Source organism: Bactrocera oleae, chromosome 3 (assembly GCF_042242935.1).
Source record: "Bactrocera oleae isolate idBacOlea1 chromosome 3, idBacOlea1, whole genome shotgun sequence".
Classification (NCBI taxonomy): Eukaryota; Metazoa; Arthropoda; class Insecta; order Diptera; family Tephritidae; genus Bactrocera; species Bactrocera oleae.
This window is the reverse complement of record NC_091537.1, coordinates 101273-113248: the sequence shown is the minus strand read 5'-3', so window position 1 is coordinate 113248 and position 11976 is coordinate 101273. Positions and strand designations below refer to the sequence as shown.

The 11976-nt window shown below is 31.9% G+C and overlaps 4 protein-coding genes across 12 annotated transcripts in view; 2 read left to right on the top strand and 2 right to left on the bottom strand.

The window, feature by feature from the left end:
- The first annotated feature begins 1622 nt into the window (after nucleotides 1-1622).
- On the top strand, nucleotides 1623-2474 carry LOC106615003 (uncharacterized). Its single transcript, XM_014230986.3, has one exon. The coding sequence runs from the start codon at nucleotides 1623-1625 to the stop codon at nucleotides 2388-2390; it is 768 nt and encodes a 255-aa protein (XP_014086461.1). The 3' UTR covers nucleotides 2391-2474.
- On the bottom strand, nucleotides 2428-4013 carry LOC106615005 (alpha-ketoglutarate-dependent dioxygenase alkB homolog 6). Of its 4 annotated transcripts, XM_014230990.3 has the most exons (4): nucleotides 3844-4013; nucleotides 3162-3375; nucleotides 2964-3094; nucleotides 2428-2903 (listed from the first exon to the last, which is right to left on the bottom strand). In XM_014230990.3, the coding sequence occupies exons 1-4, from the start codon at nucleotides 3883-3885 to the stop codon at nucleotides 2613-2615; spliced, it is 678 nt and encodes a 225-aa protein (XP_014086465.1). In that variant the 5' UTR covers nucleotides 3886-4013; the 3' UTR covers nucleotides 2428-2612. The 4 variants fall into 4 exon arrangements, with proteins under 4 accessions (XP_014086465.1, XP_014086462.1, XP_014086463.1 ...); XM_014230987.3 differs by having other exon boundaries at nucleotides 2428-3094; XM_014230988.3 differs by having other exon boundaries at nucleotides 2428-3094; nucleotides 3856-4013.
- Nucleotides 4014-4192: 179 nt separating this feature from the next.
- The window catches only part of LOC106614954 (uncharacterized), a 69063-nt gene continuing 61279 nt past the window's right edge, over nucleotides 4193-11976 (top strand). The window contains exon 1 of the mRNA XM_036369755.2: nucleotides 4193-4563. The gene's annotated coding sequence lies outside the window, so the exon portion shown is untranslated. The remainder of the gene's footprint in view (nucleotides 4564-11976) is intronic.
- The window catches only part of Samuel (SAM-motif ubiquitously expressed punctatedly localized protein), a 35518-nt gene continuing 31951 nt past the window's right edge, over nucleotides 8410-11976 (bottom strand). For all 6 annotated transcript variants that reach the window (XM_036369744.2, XM_070106857.1, XM_036369746.2 and 3 more), the window contains exon 6: nucleotides 8410-10604. In XM_036369744.2, the coding sequence (XP_036225637.1) occupies nucleotides 9921-10604 (684 nt within the window). In that variant the 3' untranslated portion in view covers nucleotides 8410-9920. The remainder of the gene's footprint in view (nucleotides 10605-11976) is intronic.

Sequence of the window (11976 nt, the reverse complement as noted above, 5' to 3'; positions counted from 1 at the left end):
TTAATAATTATTATTCCGAAATTCGAAAAATGTGAATTCACCGGCGCTTTCCTTAAAAGTGCTAGTATAAAAATGGCTCAAACGAATCGCTATTTTTCGCATAAGTCACAAATAGTAATTTTCATAGTATTTGAACACAATTCAACAATTAATTCATTTGATTTTTATAATAAGATAATTTGATTTTTATAATTTTATTAGTGTGTATATACATGAGCTTTGACCTGTATGATCGCTTCCTGTCAGCCAGCAGCACCTAAACTATTTTGAACCCCTTGTCTTCTTTTCACTTGTAATTCTGCGTGACATTCCTCCTCGTTCCGTGCTCGCTTCGATCCCATAATGTATTTCGCACCCCGTTACTTTAAACGAATGAATAGGGAGAGACAACAAAGTATTCAGGGTTTTAAGGTATTCAAATTTTGAAATCTATAAAATTCACTCCCCAAATTTCCTTAGAAATTATAATTTAATGGAGGAGACTACCATGTTTCGGGTTATGGCGAAGTCAAACGGCATAAGCACAAAACAGGACTTGGAATCGTAATATGTGCCTTCAAGAACTGTTCCTTAAGAATTCGTCTTTAGTGAATTAGTCCTTTTTACCGGAACTGGGCGCAATATGGCGGAGCAAACTCACACCCTTTTACATTTATTATCTACTATATAAACCAACCGACCTGAAATACTTTCCTCAATAAGGGATACTTACAATTATTTTACGGTTTTTAGTTTGTCCTAAGCGCGCAAATTTGATTTTCGGCCGAATGTTCTGAAAATCTAATAGAAACACGGCACGGTTACATAAATTCATTCCTTTTGCATTACTATTTACGAAAATAATGTGTATCGTAAAATAAGTATAAGTGGCCGTCTTGGTATATTATTTCACTTTCTTAGTATTTCACGACAGAGCATGCCTAATATTCAGTTCCTCCTGAAAATAGTCGTTCCTTACCTTTTAGAATTAAATTTAAGACTCTAAATATAAATCGGTGGTGTCTGACCTATCTCGCAATTTAAGTGCAATATGCACATATACATATTCATTTTAAATTAGTTGGGCAACATACAGTGTGTCAATAAAAATGCGAAACTTTTAGATTAATTTAGTTTAGTTTAGTATACAGCATTGTGAACATATTTTGGTCATAATTTAACATATTTTAAATAGAAATAAAATATGTTCAAATTAGGTTAGACAAGTAATAGGCAGTCGATACATATACTTAATTTGTATCCAACTTTGTGAACTATTTTAAATTTTCTCCTGATTTTGCAAAGAAGCACCACATTGTACCTATTTATGTATATTTTTAAGCATGTACATAATACATCTGTATATTGATTAATTTATTATCAAATAAAGACGATACAACCGAAAGGATAAAATAAGCTACATTGAAGAAAATCCGACAAACATAATTTAGAAGTGTTACAACATACACAACAATTTATTTAAAATTAAAGTTAAAAAACATATCGGAGTGATTTCACAGTTATACCTATATGAACTTTTACGTTTTGATTGATTAAGTTTTAATGGTATGCATATACATACATACATATGTTTAGTAAAAAAATAAATAACAAACAAATAGAAGAAAATTAGTACGAATAAAATGTCTTGGAGAGTTCGTCACTTTTTGAAACAAGTCCGTGAAAATAAAGAGGGTGATGAGTGTAAAAAAATATTTACACAAAACAAAGATATTTTTAAAGAGACAACCTTAAAAGCCAATTCAACTATAGGTAACCAGCTTGTTACATTATCTGACTCACCGAAGCACAACGTAACTGAAAATCAATATCCGCTAACATCTTGTTTTGAAACCAACGAAACTAAGAATGATTTTGAGATTTTGTCACCTCTTAGTACATGTTTGGAGAGTCGCTTTAGTCCCTTAACCACTTATAAAGGCAAATATATTAACTGGACCAGAAGACACAGTGATTTGACAGCAGAACCTTGGTGCAGCATTAGTGATATAATATATTTTTGTGACAAATATGAATACCAAACGTTGAGTCTTAGCGACCCCAGGGAAAATAATAAAATTGTTTCCGAGGTCAAAGTTCTTTTAACTGATGGAAAAGCTCCGTTTGACCTATGTAAACGTTTTCCAGGAAATATACAAAAGCCAGAAGATTTGTGGATTTGTATTGGTCGTTGTGCTAGTGTTGAATATCATCTGAAAAAAATATTGAGCCTGTTTTGTAGACCTCTAGCCCGGCTGCTGGTCGATAAGCAACGCGTGCTAAGACAAAATTTTCACTTGGCGGTGAGTGAATTACGTTTGGATATATCAGCTCACATTAGTACAGTTAAACTGTATGACCGAAATATATTCGAACATGAATTTCAACTACGATGGGAAGACACAAAATAAAATGTTTGGTATAACTTGAAATAAAACTCTTCTGTACTTGATTATAATAAAAGTGTTGCATATATTTTTGGCTTATTATGTATATACATGCGAATTTTCAGTTGGAAAGATGTTATATCAGTATGAACTGTTACGTAAAGCGAGAAAAGTTGTATACGAATGGGTCTTAATGGAAGGGGCTATAGATAAAGTAGAGAATGTATATAATATGATAGAAGTACTTTAACAAAACTTTAATTTCATTGTTGTGGTTTTTGGTACATGACGTATCGTTAATGAAATACGGATTCCGCGTTTTAAAATACTTCCTACCTTATGGACTCTTTCGCAATTCTCATAGTTACAGATTTTATCACAAAGAACATCTTGTTTGACTTCATCTATACCATGCAAATAATTATTATATAATTCATCCTTAAGTATTAATAAGCTACGAGGTTCTAAAAGCATTTTGAAGTTAATTTCACGTGTTAAGTATTCCCGTTGTAGGGGTTCAGTGTCGTTGTCATTTTTCTGTAGATGAGACTGATTATCATTTGACTTAGACACTTTTCGTGCAAAAAAATTAAGTACTGTATATGAACCACATGTGATAGTTGATATGATTGGATGAAATAACGGACCATCTGTGTGAGGCATAATCCCTTGACCGGGTAAATATTCATTTACTAGGACATGGTTAGCTTTTTGAGATTGAAAAAAATCTCCATAACAAGGGAGAAATAAAATTAGTATAATTGAAATAAAATATATTATGCATAATTATCTTACTTAAATTATTAATTTTTCCCATATAGACTTGTAACCATTCCGGAATTTCTTCAGCAAGCATTCCATTTGGATGGGGTACTCCTCCATAATTAATGAGGCGTCTATTAAGAAGCTGAGTCCATTTAGGTTTTGGGGTTCGCGAGATCTGAGACAAAATGCGTTTCTCCTCTTCGGATGTTATGAAGTTTGGAATATATACTGCCGATGGGGGGCACTAAACGGTTGTAAAAGATATTAAAAATTAGCTATCAAATAAATATATTTTTCGTAAATGTATAGTTTAGGTCCCCCAACTAAGGAGGCTTCAAAAGTGTCTTATTTTGACGCGAATATTACAAATCCGTGAGCGGAAAGTGAATTTTTTCAACATTTCTATTTTTTTCGCCGCCAGTACAGAAAGGAGTTTGACGCGATTGAATTATAAACACCGCGGTTTTGGACAGACCAGGGTTATTTTTCGCTGAACTGGTAATTACAGCTAATTGATTTGAATTATGCAGAATTTTGCCGCTACAAAAAAAAAAACTAAGTGACTTGAAAAATATGTGCAAAATGAGTTAAATATATTTGCAAATATATACATAAATTATTGAAAAAATTCACTTTCCGCTCACGGATTTGAAATAAAAAAAAATTAATTTTTGAGGACTCCTTAGTTGAGGGACCTAAACTATACATTTACCATACTTTTTACCTCGCGCACTTTAAAATCTGAAAAATCCATTAAACACTATAAATATTGTACTCTAAAATTGTTCGATATAATTATTTTCCATGTGAATAAGCCGACAAAAGAATACAGAGTTTACTAAATATTTACATATATCAGCTGACTAACGACTTCATTCACAATTGCAACACAGGTTGTAAGCGATATTCCCGACATTTGGTAATTTTGATAGCAATACAGTAGGAACGCAACCATTTTATAAAGAATCGATCAAATAATAAACCAATATTGTGTGTTTTATGCAGATGTTTAATCAAACTAGTCGTACTGTAATTACCCTGGACATTAGATCCATTATTTACTTTTTTAAAATAAATTCACACGGCGCTAGCCACCATTTTTATAATTATATTGAAAATATAATAATACTTAGTTGTAATAAATATAGATTTGTATGACTTTCTATCACACGGTTTGTTATGATATTGTAATGGTATGTAGTACCTAGTCGTAAAATCGAATGCAAAGAATCGATTCTCTATCGATATCGGAACACGCAACTGTATTGTATAGTTGCTTAGACAAGATTTATAGTCTTTCGAAACGTGCTGTTATAATATGTAGTAATGAAATAAAAGAAGTTTATTAATATTTTTATCAATTGAAAATAAAACTGACTTTCGCTTATTCAAAACAATGCCAAACCAAAGTGTAGTCAACAAAATGAAATAAGTAAGTTTATGACATTTCATTTTTCTTCACGTTTACTTGATATGTATGTTGTCATTGATTTAATCCTTACATTTATCCAAAAATTAAAAATTTGAAATTTAAAAGTAAACAAATTTCAAAACAAAACACTATTTTTTTAAATAAATAAAATAAAATTTTCTTGTGCAAAGCCATTCATGGAAGCAACTTACCAAGGCCACAAGACAAAAAAATGTTTTATACACTTGAGAATACACTATTAGAAATAAAACTTCATTTATTTTTTATTTATATGATCTATGCTTTTGAATAAACTGTATTAAAAAATTATAATAACCATTATAATTTGAAGAGTCGGTCAAATATCTGTATACAGTTTCTAAAAGTTTGGCGGGGTACTGGTAACTACGAATGTATGTATGTATACATATATGTAGTTACAATAAAATAGTAGTTTCAATATTTTTTAATAATTTTGCGTTTATATACGTATGTAATTTTTTGTAAAATAAATATGAATTCATTATAACGTTGAGAACGAATAGATTGGTTGTCTCTATTTCTATTAAGCTTCTATTTATCATATGTATATACAGTGCTTACTCATCGATAGGCGAATTTAAAAATTACGACTTGGATTATTCATATAAAAAAACGAATAAGGTTAGTATAATAAATGAGATATCATTTTTTTAGTTGGAACATTTTGCACAACACTTAATAAAAAATATTGTTGGTTTATCTGGTATTTCCTCTGTCCGCCTTTAGATTTCGGAAGTACCTCTATTCGTTGTAGCATGCTAGCAATGCAAGTGCAAATTTTTGTCCTTAACTGAGCGTCATTGTTCCAAATATCCATTATATTTTCGTGCTATCGTGGGGTATTAACGCTTATATGGTACATAAGTATGTAAAGCAAGTGGCTTCATATTGTTAAAGATAAAATAAAAAAAGACCGGTTAATATTATATAAACAAATACAATAATAAATAAACAAATACTGTTTTCGGAGTGGGGTAGCGCAAGGGCATTTCGAAAGGCCAATCGTGGTGAATTTGTTGACCCGTATGGGTGGTAAGGTTCAGATTGATTATCATCGAATCCATCTAACGTTAGGACCAGGAGACGTGCTGTTTCGGTGCTGTCGGACCATAGGGAGAAGGATGTTAGATGAGTGGGGTTCGCTAGGCACGCAAAGAGGTGGTTAGAGTCATAAGGGACCATTTCACGCTGAATATATATATATTTGGTATGTCGTCGTCGATTCTCAATAAGGAGGAGTTTAACCTGCTATAGTATCCAGAACCGAGTTGTGCAAGTTGGTGGAGGTCGCTCTCCATCGTGTTGGGTTTCTTCAATGGTCTTAAGGTAAAAGGAAAATTTCGAAATACCGGCTACGAACTAAGGCAAGGGTGCCTCAATGTGGTAACAAAGGTAACAAATTGGGCGGACAGAAGCGGCAGATGCTTGCAAAGATGTGAGCTACGATAGCAATACTATTCAACCACTGCTTAGCCTCACAGTTAAAAGCATCAAGCTACTTCATCATCGGTCATAACTGGCAAGAAAGGACACTTTTGCCTTGAGTTCATCGGAAGAGATTCTGTTCGAATTTAAATAATGTATCTCAAAGATTTAGCGACATTTTCGGTAAAAAGTCAATCGTAGCCAATTTCTTCCATTTTCACAATTTAACATTAGAATGTCAGGATAATGTTAAGCACAACATTTGATTGCTCATTGTGCTTTTTCACCAAATTGTCCTATGAAGACATTAAGCATCTGACGTATTTATTTAATGATTTTTCTCACTTTTGGTAATTTTATACACAACTGTCATACAGGAGGTGTGCGTGGTTAATATCGATTTGAGATGTATGAGGAAGCATTTTATGGACGTAGCGATTGTCCGATCCGCCCATCTTCAATACCAACTTTCTCATAGTGCCAAGAAATATGCATACTATGCTTCATTTATATAATTCAATTTTTGTATGAATTAGCATGGAAACTAACACTCTCACGAGTTAAATCTCATTAGCCTTATCTGAAAGAAAGGGAAAAGCGATCACACGTACACAAGAGTTTCGACTAGATTTGTCAATTCGGTCTTAAGGAACTCATAGGAGCTTTAACATTAATTTAATGATATTGCTCTCTGATACTTAATGTATGATTCAATCGATAGTTGACTTGCAGTATTAACTCGATTCGTCAACAAATAGCGAACCGTACTTTCTCCGATATACAATATTTAAGATGGCACGCATACGAAAAAGATGGTATTTGACTTCGTTTCCAAGTCTGTGTAAAACGTTGGGAGGCAGCAGTCTGTCACGAGAATGCTTTTCTGGCTGTTGGTCTAATAAAATGAGTTAAGCTGTTTATTATACGCTTGTTTATAAATACATTCTTCGGAAATTTTCAGTATAAAGTTGATAAAAGTGATAACTGAATACAAATAGATTGTAAATCACACATGAGGAAAACAAAAACCACTTTTTTTGACATTATAAATACAAACCCTTCTTTCCTAAGAGGAAGCACGCTCCGTATCGACACAACCTTAACATATAAAATTGAATCATGGTTTTCTGTTAATTGTTTTTTTATACATTTTATATACAGTGAAATTCCCCAATATGGAGAGTCCTCATAACCGGATTGCTCTCGTAACCGGAAAAATTTCATGAATATAACGTTTTCATCAATATTTTCATATAAACCAATTCTTACAACCGAAAAGATTTTATAAAATGTGTAAAGATAACTGATGTTCCCAAAGATATGTAGTTCCCGTTTTTTTAATCCTTATTAACTTGTAATGTTTTACGACAATAAGACGATAAGAGCAATACGCAAAATGATCACAGTAAACAAGTTGAATTGATCTGGCACCGCCTGGTTCACGGTGGCTCAACGGAAACTAACAGGATAATTGTCATTCATTCACTCCTGGCTTACACTTGTTCGCATTTATTAGTTCAGTAGAAATATAAATGGTATCAGTTTTGTTATGTGAATTTATTAATTATTAAATTTACCCTAAAATAAATATCATTTACGAAACGCGAAAAAATTATACCAATCAATCAGTAATATAACTTTTAAATATTTGTGAATTGAATGTGTTAAAGCTTGAAAACGGGTCAGTCATAATTAATTTTTGTTTTCTGAATGTTACATAAATTTTTTTTATTGTTTTTATTGCAAAAAATGTGACGTACACATACCACATCTTTTCGCATTTTCCTAAACCAATTATATCTAACTTACTCTACCGATAAGATTGAAATGTGAAGTATTAATGTAGAATTGTCAAAATATTCTTATTAAAATATAGTAGAACCACAGATAATGCAAAAAATATATGTATTGTATATTATATGCAAAGAACCGACCAAAAATTGTGTGTTTTCTACAAATATTGTACATATATGATTTTTTTCTAAAAATCTTTTGAATTTTTGTACTTTAGTCAAAGTTTTAGCCTTATTAGCGTCCCATTTTAAGTTCAATAGAAGATTAATCTGAAATGAAATAAAAGTTTTCTATATACATATAACATATATACAAATTAAATTTACCACGTTGATGTATATAGAAGGGCATGCCAGGCTGCTAATGGGGGGTTAACGACCTCAAACGATTTAAAGCCGTAATTAATCTCCCGAGAAACAAATTCCGGCTACTTGTCGCGTTCTACACCGGCCATTGCAGGCTGAAGAAGCACCTCTTCAACATAGGCACAGCCTCTTTTGCAAACTGCGACATAGGTCGCGGTGCATACCTCAAAATTAATCTATCTGTCTATCTATCTATATAGAAGGGCACCACAACTAGAATCTGTATTGAAAAGACTTTAACTTATGAATGCTAGGGATATTTTAATTTCATAAAGATAGAAATGTTTTAAATAATAATGTTGAACAAATTTTGGCATTTTGCATAAAGCGCACGATTATATCCATAAATATTGATTATCTTATACTGACTAGGAATAAATAACTTATCAATAAATCAGTAATTTAATAAAATATATATATGTATAATATGTGTATTGTATCAAAGTTGACTATATTGCTTATTCCTTAAATATAAACGAAGATTACATTAAATATTACATGCTAAACTAAATGTTTCTAGAAACTTAAGTACTTTTTATAGGGTGGATACAGAAGGTAGTTCGCATAATAATTTGACTAATAAATCTTTTCGGCTTTAAAAATTACTCATAAGTATAGTAACAGTATAAAAACGAAATCATATTAATTTACAAGGATCCTTCAAATGTGTTCATGTACTCTTGTCTTTAAAAGAAATTACATATACATATTACATTGTGCAAGTTTCCTGCTAAAATATTTTATTTATAACAATGTCAGTGGAAGACTTTGATCTCTTGTTGTTTATAATATTCACTTATAACCCATATAAAGCAATATGCTTTTTAAAAAACTGGAACTCAAAATTTATATGAAATGTTTACGACTCATAAATTTGAGTACTAGATATAAATGCTTTATATATAATATGTAAATACATTTTTTAAACGGCTTTCGGTGAAAAATTTCGTAGTCTCGTTTGAAGTAAAACGCGAAAATTTTGAATTTTAGTAATTTAATAATGTGTTACCGTTACTGTTAGGGTGCGTTCGAGATGGCGATCACGACAGCAGTGTTGCAAATCACGTTCTGCGTGAATTTTGGCACACAGTAGAACGTGATTCTACTGTCACTTTCGGCAACACTAAATTTTTGTTTGCATAACAGCAGAGTATCAGCAAATATGCAACAAACTGTATTGCTGCAATTATTAGGTAGCTCGAACGCACCCTTACATTACATTTAAATTTTAAAATTTTGTTACATTCATTCACTCTAGAAATTTACTTCTTCTTTATGTTTCTTTAGAGTCAAATTTTGAAATTACTATCATTAAATATTTTGCTTTAAAGATAACTAACATATTCCCAAAATTTTATTTATTTGTAAGTTTTAGGTCAAGTGTTTGACTGAAATGTTTATGCAATCGGTAAAACATTTATATAACTGGAGAGTTGTAAAACTTACATATATTAAACGTAATATTATCGGCATGTTCGCCTTACTGCAAATTATGAAAATTCTTATTGCGATATGCACAAATGGACTGACTATCATTGTGCATATTTTATGCCTTGCTATATTTATTATGAGCAAATTAAAAATAGCTGCTAAGTTTTTGAGAGTTTTAAAGATTAGTTTTTACACATATTTTACTTCAAGAAAATTTTAAATAAATTTATAAAATGTTATACGCATGTACACATGAAAATTTTAAATAAAAACTTCTTTCAACCATAAAATTCGTAAACAAAAGCAGTAATAGATCCAAAACTAACTACCCTCATCCGATAAGTTTCCAAACTGGCTTCCCAGTACGACGTTGCTGTTAGTGGAACTTTTTTTATTATTTAAACAGATATCATTAGATTGGGATTTAAAAGTGGTATCGAGAATGTAACTAGATGTTTTATCATTAACGTTTGTTCCGGTATTAAAATTCTCTATATTTACTTCGTCATTGTTGTGATGGTTGTTGTTTGTTTCATTTTTATATATGTTGGCGCATATTTGTAGTTTAAGTGAGCTGCAATTGTTGGTTCTATCATTATTGTCACTAATGCTGCATATCTTTGTTTCTCGTCCTTCCGCAAGTAACTGCTGATTTTGTGAAACTTTATGTATATTTTTAAAGGTTTCTTTTGTTGTATCATTTGTGTCTTTGATTTTGGGAAGTTCAACACTTTCCTCACATCCTATGGTATTAATTTCTGTTGGCGAACATTCGGTAGACATTATAGCAGTCTTTGGTTGATCATTCTTAGATTCTGCTTGCAAAACTAGCATTTGCCGTGCTCGTGCAATGCATGCCACACATGGGCAGGGACCACCGAGTCTCTTCGCTAATTTTGACCGTAATTTCAATGCGGGTCCCAATTTCATACCCAAAGAATTAAGCAAATGATCTTCAGTTAGCAAGGGCAATCCACTGCCATCAATGCATTGATCACGAAAATGCTACATAAAACATATATATAAAATAGTATTATTTTCTTAATACATACAAACTAACAAATAATTAATATATACATATACTTGTATTATTAAGCATTCTTTTGGTTTGCATAAGTTACACATTTAATGGGAGTGTTTTTGGGTATATGGTTAAATTTGCAATTATGATTCTTGCGTTCATGTTCGAAATATAATAAATGTTTCTCGATATCTCCAATGATCTTGTCACATGAAATTAACCTAATATGTTAAACCAAATTTATTAACCAAATTTTTATTAAGTCTCTATTAATTGAGTTTATCTTAATTTTATTCAGGCAAATTCTGATTTTTATGCGAGTAATAATAAAAGCGCACCACAATCATTGGCATCATATGTTAGCCCTTCAAAGATTCTTGGGTTAATGGAATTCTCAAAACAGGCGGAATGTTAAATCGAAACGAGGGCGTTTGTTTATCTCGCTGATCGAAACACTAACACAAGGAGTTATGTCTCATGCTATATAACTGTTTAAGAAATCTTAATTAAACGTTCAACGCTAACCGCCATTCCGTGTTCTGAAATTCAAGGTTATAAGAGATGCCAGTCGCTCTTTGTTCACTCGCTGTGAAGCGCTAATGAGGGATTGGACTGAATATATTAATCGACATTTTTGGCAAATTTGAAAGCGATGAAAGAGTGAAAAGGGATTTGAAAATCTTTGAACAAACGGTACTGAACTTGTAATGAAAATGGTAGCATGGTGTCAAATATGTTACACTCTCGAAGTAAATTGAATGGCATACCTAATTTTCATTTCCGTTTTTATTATACATTTAGATCTATCAATATATAAGCCCTGCTTTGCTGACCAAACGAACCAGTCAATAAACAGCAAAAACATGCATGTATGTACTAATACTTATATATACAGTGTTACCATTACTTATATAGCAAGGAGAAATGAAGGTGAGTTACCTAGCAAAGTAAACGACCCAGCGGATATAATAAAGGCGTAACATTGCAAATACAAGTTTACCAAAGTGGTTATACGGAGGTGTACGACGATATCAGGTATTTGACAAGCGCATGAACAGTAACAAAGTATGTACATATGTAACAACACATAGAAAAATATAGTATCAGTGTGTTTATATGTATATAAAAATCGACAGCATCCGTTGCGCTACTGATGGCAACATCTCAACGAGATATTCAAGTGTCGTCGTAGCCATAAATATAATTTAATATTCTTACTCCAACTGCTTTCCAATTTAGTTCAAAAGCGGTGTGACATGCAGCTTCAAGTCCAACCAACATAGGTCGGCTACGCATATTTGACGATGCATGGACGGCCTAGAGCTCTAGAATGTGATAGCTGGCTATACTTAATGG